This window comes from Zea mays, chromosome 10, assembly GCF_902167145.1.
Source record: "Zea mays cultivar B73 chromosome 10, Zm-B73-REFERENCE-NAM-5.0, whole genome shotgun sequence".
NCBI classification, from domain to species: Eukaryota; Viridiplantae; Streptophyta; class Magnoliopsida; order Poales; family Poaceae; genus Zea; species Zea mays.
This window is the reverse complement of record NC_050105.1, coordinates 76,816,548-76,844,354: the sequence shown is the minus strand read 5'-3', so window position 1 is coordinate 76,844,354 and position 27,807 is coordinate 76,816,548. Positions and strand designations below refer to the sequence as shown.

At 46.3% G+C, this 27,807-nt stretch overlaps 1 protein-coding gene and 2 non-coding genes across 3 annotated transcripts; all 3 read right to left on the bottom strand.

Moving 5' to 3' along the window:
• Positions 1 to 7,708: 7,708 nt before the first annotated feature.
• LOC100282772 (40S ribosomal protein S3-like) lies at positions 7,709 to 9,891 on the bottom strand. The gene is made up of 5 exons (NM_001294268.1): positions 9,787 to 9,891; positions 9,387 to 9,706; positions 8,373 to 8,427; positions 8,156 to 8,287; positions 7,709 to 8,047 (listed from the first exon to the last, which is right to left on the bottom strand). The coding sequence occupies exons 1-5, from the start codon at positions 9,814 to 9,816 to the stop codon at positions 7,895 to 7,897; spliced, it is 690 nt and encodes a 229-aa protein (NP_001281197.1). The 5' UTR covers positions 9,817 to 9,891; the 3' UTR covers positions 7,709 to 7,894.
• On the bottom strand, positions 8,621 to 8,789 carry LOC111590384 (small nucleolar RNA snoR143). The gene has a single exon (XR_004853511.1). It is a non-coding gene; the product is annotated as a small nucleolar RNA snoR143 (small nucleolar RNA).
• Positions 8,965 to 9,134, bottom strand: LOC111590385 (small nucleolar RNA snoR143). Its single transcript, XR_004853512.1, has one exon. It is a non-coding gene; the product is annotated as a small nucleolar RNA snoR143 (small nucleolar RNA).
• Positions 9,892 to 27,807: the final 17,916 nt, after the last annotated feature.

The window sequence follows — 27,807 nt, the reverse complement described above, 5'->3', positions numbered from 1 at the left end:
CCCACTCCTGCTCGATGTTTTGCCAGAGCTGCACAAGTTGTCCTGCTTCCTCATCGAGCTTGGCCTGCATCTCGCGGATTTGCTCGAGCTGTGTGTCCTGACCCCCCGCAGGGACTGGGACCACAGCTAGCTCCCGTAGGATGTCAACGCGAGGCGCAGGCCCAGGGGGATCGTCATCCTATGGCATACCAAGGTGGTTGCCTTCGTTGTGACCCCCTAGATCGACGTGGAAACATTCGCGACTTGGGCCACAACCCTCGTCGTCAAGGCTGTGGCCATCATCGGAGCAATCAGAGAGGCAATAGTTACATGCGGCCATGAAGTCTCGCATGGCACTAGGATTACCGAGCCCAGAGAAATCCCAACCAGAGTCAGGCTCGTCTTCTTCCTCGAAACCCGGGGGCCCGTAGGTCGAGACGGTCATCAGTCGATCCCAGGTTGACCACATATGGTACCCCAGAAGGTTAGGATATGCCTTTATGAAAGCGCTCACCGAAGCGGGGTCGCTTGGTGGATCGAAGCTGAATCTAAAAGGCACAGGGTGGAAAACGGACGGTACCTCTCGATCGATGGTCGGTGACGAAGCCACGTCGGGGACGGACTGCACCGTTATCTCAGGCACGAGGCTAGCGCCCAGCGAGCCCTCCACGGGCGTGCTGGCGTCATCTGTCCGCTTGGGGTTGGCACGTTGCGGGGAATGGACACCCGTCGTTGTATCAGGCGCGAGGATAACGCCCAGCATGTCCCCCGCTGGGGTGCCGGCGCCGTCGACTCGCTCGACAGCCGACGAGGTGTCGCCTCCCGCCTGGCCACGGTTGCCCCGCCTCCTCCTCCTGTGGCGAGGAAGGCGGCGGGCTAAACCCGGATGCTGCTCTTCCACCACGGGGGGAATACGTCGTCGAGTTCGCCGCCGCTGGGCGAGCTGACGGTCGTCGTTGTCGCTGTCGCGCTGCGGGGGAAGGAGTACCATGTCGTAGCTGCCGTCGAGGGACATGAACTCGAGGCTCCCGAAGTGGAGCAGCGTCCCGGGCTAAAGAGGTTGCTGGAGACTACCCATCTGGAACTCAACGGAAAGTTGCTCGCCAACACGTAGTAGGCCCCTACCTGGCGCGCCAACTATCGGTGTTTCGACCCCGGGGGGTCCCTAGACCGACGAGTAAAATTGTCGCTGCGTGCCCCAGCCCAGATGGGTTGGCGCGAGACAGGACACAAGGGGGTAAAACCGCGGCTCGTGTTATCCTGCGCCAAAGGAGGGATGCGCTTGCAGTAGGGGTTACAAGCGTTCGCGAGGGAGAGAGAGAGTGTGAGCCGGTTCGTCAGCCCGTCCTCCCGCGCGACCCCCCTGCATGAGGGCCCTGGACCTTCCTTTTATAGATGCAAGGAGAGGGTCCAGGTGTACAATGTGGGCATAGCTATGCGCTAACGTGTCCGGCAGAGAGGTGCCTGAGCCCTGTGTACATGCCAACGTGGCTGTCGGAGAGGTGCTATAGCCCTGTGTAAGCGGTGTCGTGGCCGTCGGAGGAGCGCTTGAGCCCTGTAGAAGCACAGCTGTCGGTGCTGCTGGGACCTTGCTGACGTCTCCTTGCTTTCGTAGGGTGCTGAGAACCGCCGTCGTCATGGACGCACGCGGGGAGCCATCATCACTTGTTACCAGGGCGAGCCTGGATGGGACGCCGGTCTTGTTCCCCCGTAGCCTGAGCTAGCTAGGGGTAGGGTAATGATGTGTCCTCCGTGGCGCGGTCGGTCCGAGCCCGAGGTCGGGCGAGGCGGAGACTCCTCCTGAGGCCGAGGCTGGGGTCGGGCGAGGGCGCGATTCCTCCTGAGGCCGAGCCCTGGGGTGGGGCGAGGCAGAGACCACCTTCCGAGGTCGAGGTTGAGGCCGAGCCCTGGGGTCGGGCGAGGCGGAGACCACCTTCCGAGGCCGAGGCGGGGGCCGAGCCCTAGGGTCGGGCGAGGCGGAGACCTCCTGCTGCGCCTGAGGCTGAACTTAGCTGCTGTCAGCCTCACCCTGGCGGGTGGCACAGCAGTCGGAGAGGGGTGAGCGGCGCTGTTTTCCTGTCAGGTCGGTCAGTGGAAGGGCGAAGTGACGGCGGTCACTTCGACCTTGCCGATTGAGGCAGCGTGTCAGGATAAGGTGTCAGGCGATCCTTGCATTGAATGCGCCTGCGATACGGTTGGTTGGTGAGGCGATTTGGCCAAGGTTGCTTCACAACGAAGCCTGCCCGAGCTGGGCTTCGGGCGAGTCGAGGGTGTGCCCGTTGCTTGAGGAGGCCCTCGGGCGAGGCGAGAATTCATCTGGGATTATTGCTCCCGCTCGAGGCTGGGCTCGGGCGAGGCGAGATCGCGTCCCTTGAGTAGACGAAGCCTTGACCTGAATTGCGCCCATCAGTCTCTGCAGCTTGTGCTGATGGTGATTACCAGCCGAGTTTAGGAGTGTTGGGGGTACCCCTAATTATGGTACCTGACACTTCTCCTAGTCAGCTTGATGGCGCCAAGAAATAATTATTAGTTTATTGTTATCATTTATTTTTGTAAGATACTTCCGCTATGTAATAATATTTGTGACATTTATCTATATACACTTGGTCATTATATGTGTTGTTCTTCTTTGGTGCACATATTAGACGCACCCGTCTTTACCCCTTAAATTCGGGTGTGACAGAAGTGGTATCGGAGGAAATGTTGACTGTAGGACAAAACCTAGATAGAACTGGACAAAACCCTTACCTACTTACCTTTACTCTGATTCTTTCTATACTTTTCTTGATCATGTCTCACCTTTGGTTGTTCTACTCTGACTACTCTTACCTTTTATACTCTAAAAGACAAGGAGGATTCCACACCTTGGAATCCTACATTTAAGACTCCCTAAAGAGATAGAAGACCTAATACAAAAAATACATATTTTCTCTATCTAAAGTGTTTGGATGTTTGTTCTGATAATAAATGCTTGATTTTCTTATTTGATTGACTGAAATAGTATAGCAGGGCATTCTATCATGTACCACCATAAGGTAATGTATTAGTAGGTGACACGCTAATCTACTCAACTATTAAGACCCCGAAAGATCATGTCTAGTAATTACTTGTCTTATCACCAATTCTATCTTACCATGTGTTTCTAACACAAATGGTCAACACCAGGAAGGGAGGCAGTATCGATCTACCTGCCAACGACCATCGCAGGAGGATTGCTAACCAATAACAACCAGAGATGAATCCTCCACCGAACCCTCTACCGGCTGGGACCGATCCAGTAGCTGTCGCTCAGATGCAGCTGTTGCAGCAAATGGCAAACACCATGATTGAAATGAAAGCTCAGATGTGGCAAAAACGTCGGGAGATGCGGCAGAAAATGCGACAGGAGATGAGACAAGAACGACTGGAACGGCAGCAACAACCACCACTACCTCCACCACCACCACCAGCTCCACCTCGGGAAAAGCACCGGGAATTCATGAGTCACAAGCCACCCACATTCTCTAGCTCTCCAGATCTTCTACATGCTGATGATTGTCTGAAATCAGTGGAGAAGATGCTTAATATTGCTCAATATACTAATCAGGAGAAGGTGCTCTATGCGTCGGGTCGTCTCACTGGCCCCGCTACTGATTGATGGGACTCCTACTGTGTTGCCCATGCTGCTGTCAACACTATTACCTGGGCAGAATTTTCTACACAATTTAGAAACTACCATATTCCTGTTGGTCTAATAAAAATAAAGAAGAATTCTTATCACCCAAACAAGGCAATATGACAGTGAATGAATACCGTGATAAATTCATTCAGCTGTCAAGGTATGCTCTAGAGAAGGTGGCTGATGATGAAAGGAAGCAAGAGCAGTTCATGGAGAGACTCATTGGGCCACCCCAATACCAGCTGGTATTTCACACCTTCCCATCTTTTTAGAGGCTTCTAGACAAGGTCATAGCTGTTGAACACAAACGTGTTTAGCTGAGCGAGATGAAGAGGAAGTCTATCACCCAGGGACAGGGGAGCAGTAGCATCTGTCCTCGCTATGTTGCATCACAGGGTACACCAGCTCGTCCTGGAGGAGGGCAACAGTCCTACCAACAACCTACTCAGCATACACCAGAGGCGACTCCACAGACTCCGCACCCTCGTCAGGCTGCCCCCACTGGCAACCTGGTGAGACCTGTTGGACAAGGTACAGTCACCACTTGCTTCAAGTGTGGTGAGGTTGGACACTACGCCAATGATTGTACGAAGAGTAACCCCAACACACCCGCTCGAAGCAATATTCAGGGCAAGCAACAGACTCCGGCTACCGGCAAGGGTTTCAGTATTGCTAGAGTCAAAGTCAGTGCTGATACTACTGCTGATACTGCTGACGGTGCTGATGCCGGAAGAAATGCAAGCCTAGACATCGAGGTACCAGCAGCATTCCTGAATCCTGATCCTTCCTTTCAAGTCGTTTGAGCCTTTTGACATGGTATTCTTTACAAAGTTCTTTGTCTTGATTATGATAAATTAGCAGGAACGGCATGCCAGAGTAAGGAAGCAGCTGCTGAAACCCGAACTCATATGACACAGCATGGGTAGACGATGCATTCACCTACCACATTGCTGTTCTAATAATGGGGTTTTTTTTCATGGTTTGATTAGACGGAAATGTTACTGGCATAGGAATACAATTCATTGCGAGGAACTTCCACGCTGTTACAGACGAACAGACTGCAGCTCCAATTGGCTTCGATTTCACATTCAGCGGCATGTTCACCCTTGCCATTAAGATGGGTTTGCAGTTTCGTGTAAGACAAACTGATATTGATGGGATACTTCGCCTCCGGGAGAACGAATTGAAACGGTCTGTTAATGGGATATTTCAGAGGACAAGTTATTGCATCCCCTTTCATTTTTTTCCTCATCATGATCATCTAGTTTGTAAAGTTATAATGCTCATAGGATGTTATGTATGTATGTATGTATGTGTATTTTCGTTTTCTTATATATATGTGTATGGTAAAGTAGAATTTGAGTTATATATATATTCTCTTTGACTTAAATTTCTGAATCCCTATACTAACATATAATCCAGGCATGCTGGGGACAAAACTTATGCCTATGTTGCTGAAGGGTTCGAAAATCTGTTGGACTGGAATGATGTTATGAAGTTCCAAGCGAGGAATGGATCCTAGTTTAACTCTCCTTCTGCAACTGCTGCCCCTTTACTCGCCAACTACGATGTTTTCATGTTAAAGCGCTACAGTACCTAAATTTTCTTGTCAGACAATTTGGCAGTGCAGGTGTGCTGATGTAAATTTCTTTGTTAACAGTATGCGATGGTACAGGGCTTTACCCAAATACTTAATATCAATATATACTTTCAGTACCAACACAAAACATTCATTATCAGCTTTCAATGGTAGATACACTCGAAAGTGTAGGGATATCACGGCATTTTTCTGCTGAGATAAAGGCTGTCCTGGGCATGGTAGACATGGTCGAGGTATGCGGTTCCCCAACCGAAACAGAATGGCCACGAAGCTTTCGGTTTCTGACAGAGGGCTCAATTGTTTGCAGAGGGAGCTCAAGCTGAACAGTGTGCTAAGAAGGAAACGCATCGATCTTTGGAGTCATACAGGAGAGGTTTATTAGTGGCGTTGGTCCGTAGACAAGACAGTGCTGTTCCTAGGTCATGCAAGGAGCTGTTCTGGAAGCTTTGCAAGACGGCTCACTTGTTCTACTTTCAGATTGATGGTCGCCAAAGGAAATGGTCGGGGCAGTCAATCAAGTAGTTAACGAGCCACTGAAACTCCAGTCATCCAACCAACACATGTTTAGTTTAGCTGTATGAAATCGTGTGTGATGAACATTGTAAATTGTAAACGTTTAGCTGTATGAAAACGTTTAGTTTAGTCTAGAGGGGGCAAGTCAGATTGAGGGGGGCTGTTAGGAGGTATTTTAAATTATCTCCGACCGATCCCAACAATACTAATCACAGTCTTTAATTTAGGAAAAAGTAGAAAAACAACCATCCAACAGTCTCCTATCAGCTCTCCCTGTTCTTTCTCCCAGGTGAGGCGCATGGAAAATTCCCATTCCATGCTCAGGTTCTATATGTACTTGAGTGCATTTGTTTGGGTGCATTAGCTTTTGTTTTGGTGCAATTTTTATGCCAGCCGGTGATCTGATCATTTTAGCTTTTGTGAGGTAGCATCAAACACAGCCATCTGAAGTAATACAGGTTCTTCAGTCTATATGTTATCTGAAGGAACGTAGGCCACACGATACCAGGTTTAATAGATATTTAGGGAAATTAAAGGAAGCTGTTGGAGTAAGTTTTTCTTGGGGAGCAAAGATGACGTCCCAATTTCTATTTATTGGGAGATATATTTATAGGAGCTATTGGAGATGGTTTTAACATAGTGATTAGCTAAGAAAATCGGTAGATTCTATGAAATTTGGGGAGGATTAGAGGGCATTGTCGCCCCAGTCAATAACAACAAAGAAATAGTTTTCGGTAGCAAGAGCATCTATATTAGTTCCTAAAAATTGCTCACTACATTTATATTGAGCGAGTTGTTAAATATATATTGAGAATAAAAATAACCTTAGCTTCAAAACAGTTCTCAATTATTATATTGTTAAATATTTTAAAATATACTTTCTTGACTTTTTCTAATTATTACTTGGAGCTCCGAATTTAGTTTACTTAGAGCTTCGAATTTAGTTTTACTTGTACGTATAATATTCATATTATTCTTATCTTGATTATGGTTTTCATTGTATAAATCAAGTTACTCTAAATTTTTTTATGGGTCATCTTCAGATTTATCAAAAGAATGTGATGAAATTATCCTTTCCACATCTCAAATTATTCAAAGTATATTAATTGTAGGAGTGCCAACTCAAGTGATTTTAGGGTGTGAATGGTATGTGAAATAAGATATTGGGACTTCCAAACAGCTCCATAATTCTTGAGACTAAGGAGAACTCTACTTTAAGAATTTCAAATCTATTTCAACTTCTTCTATCCAAACAGATATAAGTAACTTGATTTTTTAAGCTCATCAAAGAATGTTTCGAAAACACTGTTTTCCAAACACGAGCTCTAACTTCAAAAAAATGAAAGTATAGAACAGTTTCATTAAATTTTTGAAGCTCCTCAAAAAATGTTTGGAAAACACTATTTTCGTAATTTCTCATAAAGATGTACAAAATTACTCATCATGTCATTAGTTACGTGACCTACCAATTCAAATCTCATCAAGGGTAATTATGGAAACTCACACAAATTAATAGTATTATTATAGAAGCTGAAGTCTATGTGTAAGCCCTCGAACCTCGCTTAATCAATCTGTTGAAGCTTGGTAAAGCTCTCGCTTAATCAATCTGTCGAAGCTTTTTCGTGGTAAGAGACATTTAGAAAGTTGGTGTATTTGAAGACTTCATTTAAATGGAACGTGATTTTTTTGCTAATAATACATTAATTAATTTTAGGGACTTTTTGATAAGCGGAGACGTTCTAAGTTCAGAGTTGCGGGAAACTTCGATATCACAAAAAAGGTAAGCTTGAATTGATATTGCTTACATAATTTGTCCTTTTTACATTTACATTTTGTCCTAATCGCCAAAAAAAATGCAGACGGTTCGACAAGATATGTTGTCCAAACGTGCTAAACGACAAGCAAAATTGAACATACAGAAAATAAAATTTCCAGAGCATACAAGGAACCATAATTTCATCGGGAACATATATAAGTATCTTGTCTCCGCAAAACTTAGCTTAAACAAAAGTGCCACAGAAGCAACACATAGCATCTGTCCATAAAGATTAAGGTAACCAACTGCCTTAGCATTGTCCTTATCGTAAGATAGAAACCTATCTAGGACCCGATCAAACTGCCATTTCAAGGACACAGTTGGGACCTTACACCTCAGGAGGTGCCAAGACCGGAGGGCGCGGCTCGTCCTCGTCCTTCGGGGTGTGGATGGTCACCAGGTCCGGAAGAGGAGTGATCGGGCCAACCTTGCCCTTCGGGTCCCAGTCAAGCATGATCTTCACCTTGATGCCAAGAACACCCTGCGCGACAGATTGAAGTTAGTTGGGTAATTAAATTGAAGCACGTGGAAAACGTAGTCCCTGCTCTTGAGAGACGACCAAACATTGAGGAGATTACAGCAAACAAACCTGTCTGAGAAGAACGTGTCTCACAGCCGAGTCAATGTACTCGTTCACTGGCTGACCAGATGAGATCATGTAGCCATCCTTGAACTTCATGGACTTGGCTCTTTGGGCCCTGAGCTTTCCACTCACGATCACCTGTTATTTTAAAAGAGACAAAGGCTGTCGAGATGCATTCACTAACAAATGAACATGTTCTCAGGAAGTACAAAGGAACACTCACCTCACAACCCTTGGCACCACTCTCCATAACATAACGAAGAACACCGTAGCAAGCCCTGGCCAGGAAACACGCGTGTCAGTAGCGGGAACTGGACTAACTGTAAAACTTGACAACTCACATATTAAAATCCTAGGCATCATTCTATTATCCAAGAAAAGCATATTAGCGGAAGCCACAAATCGATAGCATATAAAGAAAGACAAAGGAGAGAAGAAAATTAATGAGGCGAAGATAACCATTTGTATCAACAATGTGAGATAGAATTAGTAGACAAACAGCAGAAAGATTGTTCATCTGTGGATCCATCTCTCAACGGTTGTCTGGCCGCCGCTGCTACAAGAGCAGCATTTCCTCTATGCACCAACTTAAGTACACACCATCATAAAAGATGGCAGGTAAAAATAAATATAGGTGCAAAAAGAGAAAAAAAATGTACCTAATATATTCAGATAACTAGTAAACGTCAGCGATGAAACAATATTTGTAAACCATGAAATTATTACAGTCAGCACATTTACTATAGAAATAAGACCACTTAGGCCAATAAAGTTGTAATCTTGGTTTCTGAGCTATTGGGTCTGCGGAGATTAAGAAATGTGAGACAGATTTAGTAGACAAACAACATGATATTAGTCATTTATCTGTGGATCTGTCTCATCGGTTGTCTGGCCGACGCTGCCTGAAGGAGCAACATTTCCTTTATGCACCAGTACAATATCCCACCAACAAGGACTGAAGGCAGAACATAAATCACAGGTGCAATGTCTCGATTTGGAAGTATGAGTCGAGTAGAAAGCCATCTTATAACCAGATTATAAACGATTTATAGGCTTATCATCTCCTAATAATACCAATGTTTGATATTTACAGGTAATATTCGCTAGCTACAAATCAATTTTCACCTGCCTAGGCGCCACCTGGATGCAACTAAACGCAAGCATATATGAACTAGCAACCACATCAAAATTAGCAAATTACAGCTAGCAGAAGGAACGGGGTCTTGTCATGTTGTACCTGCGGACGGCAAGGCCACCGAGGAGCTTGTAACGGAGGGACTCGGCCTGCGCGATGGCACAGAGCCCACGGTTGACGACCTTCTCGGCATAAAGCTCAACGCCATTCTCAGGGAAGTTGAACCTCTTCTGGACGACGGAGGTGAGCTCCCTGATCCTACGGCCCTTCTCGCCGAGCACGTTCTGCGTGCGCGTGGCGCGGATGATGATCTCCGTGCGCATCGGCGTGACGCGCACCTCCACGCCAGAGTAGCCGTCCTCCGCCAGCTCCCGCGTCAGCATCTCATTGAGCTCGGCGTAGAAAACACCGTCGCTGACGAACTACAAAACCGAGCACCGAGGTCAGATCCATCGACGCACGGGGGGGAGGGGAGCACTGCGGTTAGGAAGCGCTCGCGTACCTTCTTCTTCTTGCTGATCTGGGTCGCCATGGTTGACGGATGAAGATGGGGAGCTCGCTCCGGCGGCGGAGGCGAGCAGGCGAGAGCTCTAGGGTTTTGAGCTAGTGGGTTGGGAGGGGAGCGGCGGCGCGACAGGAAGCGGCGAAGGGGAGCGGAGGAATTTATAGCTGGGGCGCCGGGTAGGGTTTGGATATGCGCCTTCAGGCTGGGAGAGGCGAGCAGAGAGCGGTTAGTGGGCCTTTCATGCACATTTTACGGATACTCGGTGTCTCGGTGTGACTGCGGCTATTGGCCCTCAAGGCCCGTCATAATGATTTTTCCGGTTAGGACTCAGAAATTAGAGAAAAATGACTTGATATTAATTTAAATTCACTTAATCCCGTTTAATTTAACGAACAGACCGGGTTCCGTATTTTCTAAAAAAAGATAGCGGGTTATGTGTAAATCCTAACAAGTGGGACTAAATTGAAACAATTGCGAGGAAAATTCAGTTCGGGGGAGTATCAAACATTTCGGAAGATTTTTTATAATCTAAGACTCGAAATATGTGGCTTTATAAGGAAATAACGTAGCTAACTTCAACTTTGTCGAAGCAGTGTAAATAATGCTGTGCTCTTTAAAAAATAGACTTTGACCCTTTAAAATTTAAATTTATTATCTTATAGAAATTTAAAAGATTTCGACTCACCGGTCATGATCATAATACTCACAAGCCAGCTTTTAAATTTATATAAACTGGTGAAATTTAAGTTTTAAGTGAACAAAGTCTAAAAGAATCAAACAACACAACGTTATTTGCGTTGTTTTGACTAAAGTTGCATCGTCGAAGTCACCTGTTCAGAGTCATAAATGATCAAAAATCTCAACGTCCCTTTGCCATCTCGTTCATTGTCAGCCGTCGTATGCCCAATATACAATAGCTTGATCTGGTTAAGTTTTAGCACTAGATAGCTTAAACGAGACCCAAAAGTTATTTAGGACAAACCCTACTCACAAAATTATTGAATTAAAAGTGGTTTTGGTAGCGTTTGAATGCATCATACCCTAAAGAATAAGGTAGTTAGACCATTGAGTATGATCCGCCTATGAAATGGTAAAAGCAGATATGATCGTCGAACCCTAGAAATAGGGTCATCGAACCATTGCCTCTGAGTCCAACATTGTTCGAAACCAAACTAAAGAGGTTCTAGTTGAATCGGATTGCTCCGATAGATGTCATCGAACCGGCTGTAGCAGTGGGGTGCCACCAGATATTCATATTAGTTAATTTTTATGGATAGTTTATAAAAAATAGCTAACTTTTATTGATAGTTTATAAAATAGCTAATCTATCATTTAATAAAAGTACGTATTGCAGATAAGTTAGTTATTTTTATTAGTAAATTAAAACTATATATCGCTTTGATCTTTAATTTATATCATTATATAATCTACTTGTTTAAGCTTTGCAAAACTCACCCAACCAAATCAGCCTCACACTCATAATTTCTACTAAATTTAAAAAAATGCACTCAAACTAACATATCATCAAAACCAACGGTTCGTATAGCTGAGTAACAACATCTCGCTTCATTCAAATTCAATGGACAACTAGTACAATGCTCATACGATGCGTCGGCACAAAAGAACAAAATATTACACTTTATCTTAGCCAAAATGTCTAGAAAATATGAGTTGAAAAGAAGTATGTCCCTTTTTATAGCTCTTTCCATCGCTTTGTCGTCCTTTAAAGCTAGCGGGGTGATGTTATATAAGAGTGTTGCGCTGCGAGCAGCCTGTCCTATGGTTTCTCATAGCTCTATATGGAGTAACGGCACACTAATGGGAGATTAGATGTTTTTCATGGCCCAATGGTAGGGGAAGGAAAATAGATCTACGTGTTTGGCGCGTGACACGGGACAATCGTCGAATAGTAGTAGAGAAGATATATTATTTAGATCATCTATCATCGCTACTATCCCTCTCCCTCACACGCGACTCCACCATCCTAGCCTCCCCTCTCTCCTCCCGCGTGTCCCATCGCTGCTATCGACCCATCTCATCTCCTTCTTTTCAGGATCGTAGTGTTAACATGAGTTATATGCTAGTGGAAAGAAATTAGAGAAATATGTATTATGTTACTATTACACATGGCAGGAAGCAGGGGACGTGACCCATGCAGTTGCGAGTTGCGACTTGCCACACGACGCATGCGACATAGGTGGGAGCCTGGGATGGGCGGAGGGTTGGACGATACCCATGGCTTATCAGCTCGCTCGGTTTATGACTGGCTCGATTCGACTTGGATCGGTTCGTTTAATTTTTTTCATTAACTGAACTGACATCCTATTTTATTTTTTTTAACGAGCCAGCTCGCGAGCTCAATGATCCATCACATTTTAGTAAAACGAAACTGTATGCATATGAATTGGTGAATATGTAATGTTTATGACCAATAAGTAAAACAGATACTTGATAAATTGTGTCTATATGTTAAATTAGTTTGTACGACTGTGACTATGGATTGATATGATGAACAAGTATGTGATTTGTGAATTTATGATGACCTAATTAGTGATGAGTTGTGTTGAATTAGTGTTGCATCGATGTGATCTATTAAACTATAAATATAATTACTATTTTTTGTTGTTAAAATGGTTTAAAATTAACTAAAAATTGATTATATATAATATCTACTATATTTAAAGCATCAGTTTCAACGGTCGTCCCGCGTCATCTTTTTACAAAAAAATCCCTATATTTCTTCCAAATCAACTCAGTGTAAGATGTTAAAAAACGATGTAAGTGGTGTAGGAGGTGGGGTTTGAACCCACACCCTGATGGAAGAAATGTGGTAGATAGTGGGCGAAACTATCTGAAGCGTCTCGATCCTTTGGGACTCAAATGTGATACAATTACTAGTCCCAGGAGGCTAGTAAACACATTCCTTACTTCAAATAGTACAGAGTTTAGATAAAGGTTATTACAATACCGGGGTACAAGCTCTAGAGAGCCAAATAAGAAGCGCAGCAGGAAAAATATACTAACCCAAGCCACAAGCAGAACTGGGTGCAGACACAGCCCTCTCAATCAAGCATAGCAGAAAAGAAGTCTTCGGCTGCTGAAAAACATAAATAAATCTGGGTGAATACACTAGGTATTCCGCAAGCCCACCCCGCTCACGTAAAGAGAAAGAGACCTATAATATACATGCTTTATTTGGTGGAGTTGAAGTCACTCATCATTTTCTTAGAGAGAGGCAGTTGTTGTAGGGTTTTTCCCAAAGTCAAAAAAAAGTAACCAAAAACTCAACCACCACTGAGCTTCTCGCTCCCGTGGCCTTAGCTTCTTTCTCAACACCCACTTACCCACACATTTCCCTGTTCATGGAACTCATAGAAAAATCTCTAATTGTCATACCATACCAGACTCGTCCATACCAGTGGACACGGACTATTCAAACAGGTTTCAACTCTGCGCAGAGGTGTACACTTTACCCACTAGCCCGGTTTCTGTGATCTCACCGTCGCGGGACCCGAATGTCGGATCTCTTTCCTTCCTCGTACGTCCTAACCTTAACGGTTATCTGGAAGGAGTCAGGCCACCACCATGTCCAAACCAGACAAAACTTTCCCACTCCTTATCCTCCCGGTGCTCCCCAGCCTTCTTAACCCTGGGGTTGGACCGCACGAGTTCGGATTGAGTGACTGCCCACACAGTCTCGAGTGGTTGTACTATAAAGGAGTACAGGTAGTGAAAATGACAAGCCGGTCCTTATATGAGGGGACAATCCTTCTGCTCACGCCTAAACCAGTTGAGCCAACACCTTAGGCCCTCCCCTAAACCAGGGAGTCCTTGATCATCCCACTCCCAAGGTGATGAGGGTGAGTACCCTTCATCGCATAGCTTTTTTGAAAAGAGACCTTATTTGAAGGAACACATTGCCCTTTTTCCCAATCCACATTTCGTATCCAGAATGTATATGTCAATGCGGGCCATCTCTCACTCGCAATGCAATTTTCCCCCTGAATTCCCGACCTAGGTAGTGGTAGAGAGAATAGGTAATTTATGCATCAAGGGAAGGATGGACTTGCCTTCGTCGAAGCTTTCATGGCACAAAAGATCTACTTCCGGAAGGTCGGGCTCCGGCCCTTCTTCCGGGGCTACGGGTTCCGGATCCGCGGTCCCCGCTTCTTCTATTAAAATAGTCAACAAACAATACATCAACAGTAGTCTATCAACTGTAGTGCGTCATTTACCAACATTTTTATTACTTAGGATTTTTAGAAATTATTTGGATAATTTTGGGTGCATCAAATATTGGAGAAAACTAATTAAATGAGAAAAGGTGAAGAAAAGAAAAAGAAAAGGGATTTCTCCTCTGCTGGGCCGGGGGAGGGTTTTTGGCCCACCCAGGCGCGAGCGCGCGTGCGGGCGCGCTTGCGGCCCAGCTGCGGCCCACGGGCGAGGGAGACGGTGCGGGTGCGCGGGGACGACGGCGTCGCTGCGGGCCCACTCGTCAGCGAGAGCGGAGGGAGGGGGGACGGCGCTACGGTCTGACGGCGCGGCCGAACCTGCCGAGCGGGGGAGAAAGGCCGGCCGCCGATGGGCTCGACGGCGGTTTGCCGCCGGTGGCCCGGTTCTTGGTCCACGGGGAGGTGGCTTAGCATGGACAGAGGCTGGCGATTCTAGGGGTAGGCTTAATTTGGCTAGAGGGGGTTGAGAGGGGGCTGTCCGCGGGGAGGTGGCGGAGCTCCGCGACGGGGATCGCCGCCGGCGGGCCTTGGGTGAGGGACTGAGGCTGGGAAGTGGTGCTTCGGGTTCATGGCTTTGTGAGGGGGCTGCTCAGTTCACTTAATTGCTCGCTGGACCAACGGAGAGGGAGAGAGAGGAGGGGGGACTCACCGGAGAGGGGGAAGACGGTGGCGCTCCACGAATTGTGCTGGGGCGAGTGGAGGAAGGTAGTGGCCGAGGCCGGTACGGGGAAGGAGGAGCGGCGGAGCTTGGCGGGCGCCGGCGAGGTGCACAGCGCCGGCATTAATGCCGCACAGCGCCGCCGATGAGACGCCACGGCGGGGCGGTACCAGGTAAGGACGTTGGTCAAGCGAGGAGGACGGGGCGGTGCCGAACTCTTCCTGTGCGGCGAGGGGACGGCGATGGAGGGGACGACGGTGAGGGGACGACGGAGCGTCGTACGCGGGGAAGACGACGCGGCTGACCGGTGGGGCCGGTCTGCCAGTGAGGGAAAGCGCGCGAGAGAGAGGGGCTGGCGTGTCAGCGAGAGCGGGTGAGGGGAGCGTGCGGGCGGCTTCGCGCACGAGCAGGCCGGCTAATGGGCCGAGGGAGGGGAATGCGCGGGCGCGCGGGAGGGGAGGCGGGCGCGACATGGGCCAGAATTGGCCCAGCAGGGGGGGCTCTTTTCCTTTTTCTTTTTACTTTCTATAACTCATTTCATTTTTGTTTCTTTTTCTTTTGCACAAAATTATTTAGTGGATATTCTAGGTGTTGAAAATAAAATCTAAGTGAGGTGCTTGTGGTCAAACAAAGTGTATGCATATGATGGGAAAAATCTAAGGGAGTTTTGGAATAGAAGATGAAAAGAGGGGAGGGGTAGATTAGGGTTTCAAACCTGGGTTAGAATTTTGGGATGTTACACTATCTAACCAGTAGAACATCATGATCATGTGTTTATAATATTGAATATAAATTATACATATGTATATATGATTTTTTTGTAAAATAAAAAATAATAATTGTGTTGGCCGGGCCAGCACTACGGTCTGAGGCTACGGCCCAAGCACCACACGGGGCTCATGCTGGGTTGGCCCAGTCACTATTAAATGGGTCGTGCCTCGGACCGGCTCGCCAGACACGACCCATTTGACCGTAGGTACCTCCGCACGATAATGATAGTCCTCGCCTCAGTTGCCACCACCTCGTTCGTCATTCTACTTATTTTCTCTCTCCCCTCATGACTCCACCTTCATGCCACCCCATTTTCGGCAAAGTGCGTAGGAGCAGGCGCCTTCTCCCCGTATTCGTTCGACACCTGCCCCGACCCCGACTCGCGTAGTGGCTATTGCACATCCACAAGTACGTTTCGCATCATGCGTGCGTCATCGTTTTCGCCGTTGACGGACATCTCGTTCGTCTTCCCGGCCTTCGCGATGTTCTTCCTCCCCAACCTGCTGCGACTGTAGACCGCGAGCCGACCGACGCTCGTCGATGCGGGTATGGGGCAACTCGGTCATGTTCCTGGCCTTTCTCCGTGCGTGCCGTCGAGGAGGACATGGTGGCGCCTACCACGCTTAGGTTATCTTGGCGCTGAGGAGTCCAGGTCTACAATATTGGACAACCAAGGCCCGTAGCGTGGCAGCAGTCGACATATGCTACGGAGTTGGTGGTGGTGTTGTGTCGCTTCTCGGCGGGTCCAGGGTTGGGAAGACACTCACATTCTCTCGCCATTTTCGGACTGACGCCTGGTGCAGGTGCCTCTCGATTTAGAGCTGCTCCGGCTGGGCTTTCTTTTTCCGCTTGCGTGCTCTCTCCCTATTTATCTAGCGGCATACTATCTATGTCGTCTCCAAATGTCCAGGTCTTCGTCGTGTCCTTCTCCACCAATGAACATGTATGTCCGTCTCTTCCTTTCTCCTCTTGCTCTACGAAACATTGGAAGTGGGGGAGACGAGAGATGGAGGTCTCTGATTTGCTGCCTACGGTACCCGTGCGTTCATAAAAAAATATTATGTGAAAATGAAGATAATCAATAAAAAATCTTAAGATTTTTTATGGATAATTTATGTGGATATTGTTGTGAACCATCGCAAGAGTAACCGACTAGTATATAATAATTTTTTTAGTGTGTAAACGAGCCAATTCATTAGCTAACTTAACGAGACATTTTAAACTCGGTCGAGATGGAGACGATATCCACTGGGTAGACCAGCCAGCGGATGATGGATGTCAGCCAAGCCGCCTCCATCCGCCGTCCGTTCCCTCCATTCGACGGCCATCCTGCCGCGCCTCGCTGCGCCGGCCACGCCGCCTCTGACGGACATTTTGGCTATCGCAGCTCGCAGCTCTCATAGCAGGCCAGCCCCCCTCGTCCCTTCGTTCGAATTTTTTGTATTTTAGCCCTTAAACAGAAGTAAAATCACGTTTAGACCTAAAAAAATTTTAAATGCAGTTTTGGACCCTTAGCTCGGCGCCACAGCCTGTGGCGCCGAGGTAACACAGCTCGGCGCCACAGCCTGTGGCGCCGAGCTTCGTGACGTGGCTGTCCTGCGTGGCACCTAGCTCGGCGCCACAGATCTTGGCGCCGAGCTAGGAAAAATCCGCAAACAGCCTTCTCTCTGCGCGTTTCTTGTCTTCTCTGCTCATTCGAAATCAAGCCGTCGCCGCCTGCCGTCCACAACTCACGCCGCCGCCGCTTGCCCCAGCTCCGGCGCCGCCGCGAGCTCCGCCCTCGAGCTCTTCACGCCGGCCGCCCCGAGCTCCGCTGGCCGCCGCCGCGAGCTCCGCCCTCTTCACGCCGCCGCGAGCTCCGCCCTCGAGCTCGGCCCGAGCTCCGCCCGAGCTCCGCCGGCCGCTCCGCCGGCCGCCCCGCCGCGCTCCGCCCGAGCTCCGCCGACCACCGCCCGCTGTCCGGCCACCAACCGCTCCGGTCCCGGTACCTCTCGCCCCCACTGCCCACCAGTTTTTTTAAATTTCTTAGTTTGTAAACTAGTAGTAATTAGTTAGGTATCCACTTATTTATTGTTTAGTAATTAGTTAGATATTTTGTTGTTAGTGTTTATTAAAATAGTTAGCTAGTTTGTTGCGTAGTATATTGTTAGTGTTTAGTAAATTCTTAGTGATTATATAGTTACCATTTTGTTTAGCGCATTGATATTACATGTTTTATGTGTTGGCAACCATCGTGTTGTTGTTTATTCGCAGGTTCTATAAACATCACTTTACAGGGGAGGTGCTGCCAAATTTTTTACTGACAATTGGTTTTTTTGTACGTAGGTGTTCGTCCGACTTGACCTTCTCAACCGTTAGCTGGAGTCGTACGCGTTCTCAGGTATACATAGTTTTCGTACATTATTTATAGATTATGTAATTTCGTTTGATGTGTTTATTTAATATTTACTGTATAGTTATTAGTTAATATATATTTATTACTTAGTAAGTTGGTAGGCTTAAGTATGTAGCCATTATTGAGTTAGTAATCCATTTTTGAAATAGATGGACAGCCTAGTAACACTATACCATGGAGGAAGGGTGGAGATAGATGCTTATGGGAGTGTTACTTTTGATGGTATGAAGATCGTGACCATGTTGTTCGTTGAAAGACCAACTTTTGACCAGCTTTTGGCTCGAGCTTGTGAGGAGATTAGTTGCGACATAAACGACCCTAGAATATCAATTCAGGGTTTGTTGTCCCATATTACATATGGAACAGTTGTCCGACGGTTGATCTCCATTACCTCAGAAGATGATTGGGTGATATATTTAAGAATTGTGAAGACGATGGTTCCACCATGTTTGGATGTGGTTGTTCAAAAGTTACCTGTTAGTCATTGCGAAGGTCCAGTCGGGTTATCTCCACAAATGCCAAATGCATCTCGTATTGAAGTTCCTTTGGTAGAGCTTCATGAAGAAGTCGCTGCTCCAATCCTTGATAGAGTGGTAACTATTTCTTTACTAAAATTAGAGATTTCAATTCAATGGGATATGTCTAGTTTTGAGCATCCTAATGTCTTAACTTGTGATAGGGAAACTCTATGCTCGTATCTGTTGTTGAACTCGAGCGTATCTCACAGAGAACTTCAGATACTACTACGCTATCGTTACTATCAGTGAGTATCAATGTCTAACAGAAAACTTGTTTATTTGTATGTTGTAACATATGTCTTTAACCAACATTTCGATTACAGAGGGTATCACGTCGTCTTCGTCGAGCAGCGGCTCGGTGTGGATGCCGGTCTCTAGCGGGCGTTGACGTGCAGCTGCCTGTGCCTCGTATGCAGCAGGACGTTCAGCCTCCCATTTGTGCAGTTGGACCATCTACAGCAGGACTCAGCTCGTCGCGATCGACGCGGGACACGTTTGAGAACGTGGCCCAGAACGACGACGACGACGATGACGACGACGACGACGACGGCGCTGGCGCTGGAGCTGGCGCCGCAGGTCAGGTGGAGATTGGACCGTCTCAGTTGCAGGATGCTCCTACAACTCAGCCATCACAGTTGACACCACGTAGAAGGCGTCCACGAGACCCTTACACTCCAGGCACCGACGCTCTTGGGGCCAAGGGCAAGGGTAAGACTAGGAGGAAATGAATACTTTTGTGATATGGACTGTGTGATTTGGACTTATGCTGGAGACATTGTAATATGAAGTATGTTATGTGTTTTGGACTATGTGTTGGGGAACTTGTATTTTGGACTTTGTTTGTGGACATTATATGAAGAACTATGTTCTGTGGATGTTTTTATATTCGATGTTATTTTGTGATGTATTATATGTTGAAATGCTTATATGTCTTATAATATGTGATTATTTGAACTGTGGTTGTTAATAAAACAAGGGGAACTCTTGCAAAAAATTTTTGTGAACTGTAAAAAACATAATAAGCAATAAGTAACGCATCTTTAGAGTTCTAAATTATTTTTGATACGTAAATACTACATAATAGGCTACAATTCATCAGTCTGAATCACAATCTATGAGTAACTCATCTTCGGAGTCATCCGTCGCGCAATCCTCAACAACAACCTCATTCCACTTGCTGCATTGTCCTGCATCACACTTGTCACCAGTTCTTTTGTAATAATTGGCTTCTGCTTCATCTGCAGCTTGGGAGAATAGCTCATCCTCAGCCTCAGCCTCATCAGACTTCTTCTTGTAATAAGCTGCCTCTACCTCTGCGGCGGCCTGTGACATAAACTCATCCTCTTCCTCTTGAGCACGTAATCCTGCCTCAGCTAGTGCTATGAGTGAGAGCACCTAGAGGGGGGGGTGAATAGGTGATCCTGTAAAAGTTCAAAACTTAAGCCACAAAAACTTGTTAAGGGTTAGCACAAGTATGGCCAAGTGGCTAGAGAGAACTCAAAACACGATAACCACAAGAAAGCAATCACAGAGTTGACACGGTGGTTATCCCGTGGTTCGGCCAAGTACAAAACTTGCCTACTCCACGTTGTGGCGTCCCAACGGACGAGAGTTGCACTCAACTCCTCTCAAGTGATCCAATGATCAACTTGAATACCACGGTGTTTTTCTTTCCTTTGATCTTTTCCCGTTTGCGAGGAATCTCCACAACTTGGAGTCTCTCGCCCTTACAATTGAGTTCACAAAGAAATACGGAGTAAGGTGGGAATGAGCAACGCACACAAGACTCGAAAATCAGAGCAACAACACGCACACAAGTCGCAACAAGAGCTCGCAACGCAACACAAAGAGTTCACAACTCCACAAGAGCTCTATATGCTATCACAATGAAACGAATGTGTGAGATTGATGTCTTGGTGCTTAGAAGAGTTGTAGGAATACTTGGTGTACTCCTCCATGCGCCTAGGGGTCCCTTTTATAGCCCCAAGGCAGCTAGGAGCCGTTGAGAACACATCTGGAAGGCTATCCTTGCCTTCTGGCGTCGGGCGCACCGGACACTGTCCGGTGCCCGATTTGTTTCCTTAAATGGCGAAGCCGACCGTTGCCGACCGTTGCAGATCTGGCGCACCGGACAGTCCGGTGCACACCGGACAGTCCGGTGCTTCCTTCCGACCGTTGGCTCGGCCACGTGTCGCGCGCCGATCGCGCGGCCGACCGTTGGCTCACCGGACAGTCCGGTGCACACCGGACAGTCCGATGAATTTTAGCCGAAGTCGCCGGAGAAAAACCCGAGAGCGGCCTCTTCGGCCGAGGCAGCCTAGTGCACCGGACACTGTCCGGTGCACCACCGGACACTGTCCGGTGCACCACCGGACAGTCCGGTGCCCCAGACCGAAACAGCCCCTTGGCTGTACACAGCCAAGTCTTCTCTTCTCTTCTTCTATCTGTTTCTAACACTTAGACAAATATATTAGTACACAAAACCAATGTACTAAGACTTAGAAACATACCTTTGTTGAAGATTTGCACTTTGTTCTTCCATGGGCATTGATTCACATTGAAGCACTTGTGTTGACACTCAATCACCAAAATACTTAGAAATGGCCCAAGGGCACATTTCCCTTTCAATCTCCCCCTTTTTGGTGATTTATGCCAACACAACATAAAGCAACTAGAACAAGTGCAAAATCACTTCAAATAAAAACTAACTTTGAGTTTTATTCAATTTTGGCATATATGGATCATCCTTTGCCACCACTTGGTTTGTTTTTGCAAATCAAACTCAAATCTCTATCTCTAAGTCAAACACACATGTTGAAGCATAAAGAGAGTCATTCCAAAAGAGATTGATCAAAGATTTCAAAAACTCCCCCTATTTCCCATAATCAATACTTCTCCCCACAAGAAACCAACTTTTGACAAGAGAGACAATAAAAGCTTTTGACAAAACAAAAACTCACAAAAACTCTATTCTACTATTTTCAAAATCTCTCAAGTGGTAGCTGATCCATTTATCACTTTGGCCTTTATTTTCTCCCCCTTTGGCATCAAGCACCAAAACGGGATCAATCTTGGCCTCTTAACCCCATTGCCTCACCAAAGTCTTCAATTAAGAGCAAATGGCAATAAGATTTCATGAGATGAACTTGGAATTAGTTACCCTCTCATCGGAGTGCAGTGGAAGTCTTTCATGGTCCAAGTCCACCATTTCCCTTTCATTCCTCCTTCGAGACTAAATTACCAAACTCAAGCATATGGTTAGTCTCAAAGGGTCAAGTTGTAACACATCTCCCCCTAAACATGTGCATCACTTTGCAACGGACTTGTGAGGTCCAGGGAGTGTTTGTACAACTTGAGCACCATAATAAGCAACATAATGCAAAAAGGAACATGATCAAAAGCATAACTACATGTATGCTACAATTCAATCCAGGTTCCGCGAATCTAAGACATTTAGCTCACTACGCAACCTGCAAAAGGTCTTCTCATCTAGAGGCTTAGTGAAGATATCGGCTAGCTGGTTCTCGGTGCTAACATGAAACACTTCGATATCTCCCTTTTGCTGGTGGTCTCTCAAAAAGTGATGCCGGATGTCTATGTGCTTTGTGCGGCTGTGTTCAACAGGATTTTCCGCCATGCGGATAGCACTCTCATTATCACATAGGAGTGGGACTTTGCTCAGATTGTAGCCAAAGTCCCTGAGGGTTTGCCTCATCCAAAGTAGTTGCGCGCAACATTGTCCTGCGGCAACATACTCGGCCTCAGCGGTGGATAGGGCAACGGAGGTTTGTTTCTTAGAGTTCCATGACACCAGGGACCTTCCTAAGAATTGGCACGTCCCCGATGTACTCTTCCTATCGACCTTACATCCAGCATAGTCGGAGTCTGAGTATCCAACTAAGTCAAAGGTAGACCCCTTTGGATACCAGAGCCCGAAGCAAGGCGTAGCAACCAAATATCTAAGAATTCGCTTCACCGCCACTAAGTGACACTCCTTAGGATCAGATTGAAATCTAGCACACATGCATACGCTAAGCATAATATCCGGTCTACTAGCACATAAATAAAGCAAAGAACCTATCATTGACCGGTATGCTTTTTGATCAACGGACTTACCTCCTTTGTTGAGGTCGGTGTGTCCGTCGGTTCCCATCGGCGTCTTTGCGGGCTTGGCGTCCTTCATCCCAAACCGCTTTAGTAGATCTTGCGTGTACTTCGTTTGGGAGATGAAGGTGCCGTCCTTGAGTTGCTTCACTTGGAACCCAAGGAAGTAGTTCAACTCGCCCATCATTGACATCTCGAATTTCTGCGTCATCACCCTGCTAAACTCTTCACAAGACTTTTGGTTAGTTGAACCAAATATTATGTCGTCGACATAAATTTGGCACACAAACAAATCACCATCACATGTCTTTGTAAAAAGAGTTGGATCGGCTTTCCCAACCTTGAAAGCATTAACAATTAAGAAATCTCTAAGGCATTCATACCATGCTCTTGGGGCTTGCTTAAGTCCATAGAGCGCCTTAGAGAGCTTACACACATGGTCGGGGTACCGTTCATCCTCAAAGCCAGGGGGTTGCTCCACGTACACCTCCTCCTTGATTGGCCCATTGAGGAAAGCGCTCTTCACATCCATTTGGTACAATCTGAAAGAATGGTGAGCGGCATATGCTAGCAAAATACGAATGGACTCTAGCCTAGCCACAGGAGCAACAGTCTCCTCAAAGTCCAAACCTGCGACTTGGGCATAACCTTTTGCCACAAGTCAAGCCTTGTTCCTCGTCACCACCCCGTGCTCGTCCTGTTTGTTGCGGAACACCCACTTGGTTCCCACAACATTTTGCTTCGGACGAGGCACCAGTGTCCAAACTTCATTGCGCTTGAAGTTGTTTAGCTCCTCCTGCATGGCCAATACCCAATCCGGGTCTAGCAAGGCCTCCTCTACCCTGAAAGGCTCAATAGAAGAGACAAAGGAGTAATGCTCACAAAAATTAACTAATCGAGATCGAGTAGTTACTCCCTTACTAATGTCACCCAGAATTCGATCGACGGGATGATCCCTTTGAATCATCGCTCGAACTTGGGTTGGAGGTGCCGGTTGCGCTTCTTCCTCCATCACTTGATCATCTTGTGCTCCCCCTTGATCAAGCGCCTCCACTTGAGGTACCTATTCGTCATCTTCGGTTGGGGGATGCACCATAGTTGAGGAAGAAGGTTGATCTCGTTCATCTTGTTCCTGTGGCCGTACTTCTCCAATCGCCATGGTCTGTATAGCGGCCGTCGGAACATCTTCTTCATCTACATCATCACAATCAACAACTTGCTCTCTTGGAGAGCCATTAGTCTCATCAAATACAACGTCGCTAGAGACTTCAACCAAACCCGATGATTTGTTGAAGACTCTATACGCCTTTGTATTTGAGTCATAACCTAACAAAAACCCTTCTACAGCTTTGGGAGCAAACTTAGAATTTCTACCCTTCTTCACTAGAATGTAGCATTTACTCCCAAATACACGAAAGTACGATACATTGGGTTTGTTACCGGTTAGTAGCTCATACGACGTCTTCTTGAGGAGACGATGAAGGTAGACCCTGTTGATGGCGTGGCAAGCAGTGTTAACGGCTTCCGTCCAAAAGCACTCGGGGGTCTTGAACTCTCCTAGCATCGTCCTCGCCATGTCGATGAGCGTCCTGTTCTTTCTCTCTACCACACCATTTTGCTGTGGTGTGTAGGGAGCGGAGAACTCGTGCTTGATCCCTTCTTCTTCAAGGAACTCCTCCACTTGAAGGTTCTTGAACTCGGACCCGTTGTCGCTCCTTATCTTTTTCACTTCGAGCTCAAACTCATTTTGAGCCCTCCTGAGGAAGCGCTTGAGGGTCCCTTGGGTTTCAGACTTATCCTGCAAAAAGAACACCCAAGTGAAGCGGGAAAAGTCATCAACAATAACTAAACCATACTTACTTCCTCCTATGCTCAGATAGGCGACGGGTCCGAAGAGGTCCATATGCAGCAGCTCCAGGGGTCTTGAAGTGGTCATCACATTCTTGCTGTGATGCGCTCCTCCCACCTGTTTCCCTGCTTGACAAGCTGCACAAGGTCTATCTTTTTCGAAATGAACATTGGTTAGACCTATCACATGTTCTCCCTTTAGAAGCTTGTGGAGGTTCTTCATCCCCACATGTGCTAAGCGGCGATGCCACAGCCAGCCCATGCAAGTCTTAGCCATTAAGCATGCATCTAGACCGGCCTCTTCTTTTGCAAAATCTACTAAATAAAGTTTGCCGTCTAATACACCCTTAAAAGCTAGTGAACCATCACTTCTTCTAAAGACAGACACATCTATATTTGTAAATAGACAGTTATATCCCATATTGCATAATTGACTCACAGATAGCAGATTATATCCAAGACTCTCTACTAAAAATACATTAGAGATAGAATGCTCATTAGAAATCGCAATTTTACCTAACCCTTTTACCTTGCCTTGATTCCCATCACCGAATATAATTGAATCTTGGGAATCCTTATTCTTGACGTAGGAGGTGAACATCTTCTTCTCCCCCGTCATATGGTTTGTGCATCCGCTATCAATAATCCAGCTTGAGCCCCCGGATGCATAAACCTGCAAGGCAAATTTAGGCTTGGGACTTAGGTACCCAACTCTTGTTGGGTCCTACAAGGTTAGTCACAATTTCCTTAGGGACCCAAATGCAAGTTTTATCACCTTTGCATTTTGCCCCTAACTTCCTAGCAATTACTTTTCTATCCTTTCTACAAATTGCAAATGAAGCATTCAAAGCACAATAGATTGTAGAGGGTTCATTCACTACTTTTCTATGAACATTTGCAACATTTCTTTTAGGAACAACATTTCTCCTAGTAACATTTCTATCATACACATAAGAAGAACTAGGAGCAAACATGGCATGAAAATCATAAACATATGAATCAAAAGCATCATAACTTCTATTTCTAGTTTGTCTTTTATCATGATACAAAAAGGCATGGTTCCTTTTAGCACTAGTAGCCATAGGGGCCTTCCCTTTCTCCTTGGCGGGAATGGGAGCCTTATGGCTTGTTAAGTTCTTGGCTTCCCTCTTGAAGCCAAGTCCATCCTTAATTGAGGGGTGTCTGCCAACCGTGTAGGCATCCCTAGCAAATTTTAGTTTTTCAAAATCACTTTTGCTAGTCTTAAGTTGAGCATTAAGACTAGCCACTTCATCACTCAATTTTGAAATGGAAACTAAGTGTTCACTACAGGCATTAATATCAACATCCTTACACCTAGTGCAAATTTCAACATGTTCAACACAAGAGTTGGATTTATTTGCTTCTACTAGTTTAGCATTTAGATCATCGTTTATGCTCTTTAAGTTAGAAATAGAATCATGGCATGTTGACACTTCACAAGCAAGCATTTCATTCCTCTTAATTTCTAATGCAAGAGATTTTTGAGCCTCTACAAACTTATCATGTTCTTCATACAACAAATCCTCTTGCTTTTCTAAAAGTATATTCTTTTCATTCAAGGCATCAATTAATTCATTAATTTTGTCTATCTTAGATCTATCTAAGCCCTTGAACAAACATGAATAATCTACTTCATCCTCATCACTAGATTCGTCCTCACTTGAAGAGGCATAGGTAGAATTGCGAGTACATACCTTCTTCTCCTTTGCCATAAGGCATGTGTGACGCTCGTTGGGGAAGAGGGTTGATTTGTTGAAGGCGGTGGCGGCGAGTCCTTCATTGTCGGAGTCGGAAGAGGAGCAATCCGAGTCCCACTCCTTGCCTAGATGTGCCTCGCCCTTTGCCTTCTTGTAATGCTTCTTCTTTTCCCTCTTGTTTCCCTTTTCCTGGTCACTATCATTATCGGGGCAGTTAGCGATAAAATGACCAATCTTACCGCACTTGAAGCATGAGCGCTTCCCCTTCGTCTTGGTCTTGCTTGGCTGCCCCTTGTGACCCTTTAGCACCGTCTTGAAGCGTTTGATGATGAGAGCCATCTCTTCATCATTAAGTCCGACCGCCTCAATTTGTGCCACCTTGCTAGGTAGCACCTCCTTGCTTCTTGTAGCTTTGAGAGCAAAAGGTTGTGGTTCGTTGATCGGTCCATTCAAGGCGTCGTCCACGTACCTTGCTTCCTTGATCATCATTCACCCGCTGACGAATTTTCCTAAGACTTCTTCGGGCGACATTTTGGTGTACCTGGGATTCTCACGAATATTATTCACCAAATGAGGATCAAGAACGGTAAAGGACCTTAGCATTAGTCGGACGACGTCGTGGTCCGTCCATCGCGTGCTTCCGTAGCTCCTTATTTTGTTGACAAGGGTCTTGAGCCGGTTGTATGTTTGAGTTGGCTCCTCGCCCCTTATCATCGCGAACCGTCCAAGCTCGCCCTCCACCAACTCCATTTTGGTGAGCAAGGTAGCGTCATTTCCCTCATGAGAGATCTTGAGGGTATCCCAGATTTGCTTGGCGTTATCCAAGCCACTCACTTTATTGTATTCATCCCTGCACAATGAGGCTAGAAGAACAGTAGTAGCTTGTGCATTCTTATGGATTTGCTCATTAATGAATATAGGACTATCCGAACTATTAAAGTGCATTCCACTATCTACAATCTCCCATATGCTAGGATGGAGAGAGAATAGGTGACTACACATTTTGTGGCTCCAAAATCTGTAGTCCTCCCCATCAAAGTGTGGGGGCTTGCCGAGTGGAATGGAAAGCAAATGTGAATTTGAACTTTGCGGAATACGAGAGTAGTCAAAAGAAAAGTTAGAATTAACCGGTTTCCTTTGCTCGTAGTCGTTGTGGTCGTTGTCCTTTTGGGAAGATGTAGACTCATCACTGTCGTCGTAGTAGACGATCTCCTTGATGCGTCTTGTCTTCTTCTTCTTCCCATCTCTTCGCTTGTGGCCCGAGCCCGAGTCATTGGACTTGTCATCCCTTGGCTCGTTGACGAAGGACTCCTTCTCCTTGTCGTTGATCACAATTCCCTTCCCCTTAGGATCCATCTCTTCGGGCGGTTAGTCCCTTTCTTGAAGAGAACGACTCTGATACCAATTGAGAGCACCTAGAGGGGGGGGGTGAATAGGTGATCCTGTAAAAGTTCAAAACTTAAGCCACAAAAACTTGTTAAGGGTTAGCACAAGTATGGCCAAGTGGCTAGAGAGAACTCAAAACACGATAACCACAAGAAAGCAATCACAGAGTTGACACGGTGGTTATCCCGTGGTTCGGCCAAGTACAAAACTTGCCTACTCCACGTTGTGGCGTCCCAACGGACGAGAGTTGCACTCAACTCCTCTCAAGTGATCCAATGATTAACTTGAATACCACGGTGTTTTTCTTTCCTTTGATCTTTTCCCGTTTGCGAGGAATCTCCACAACTTGGAGTCTCTCGCCCTTACAATTGAGTTCACAAAGAAATAC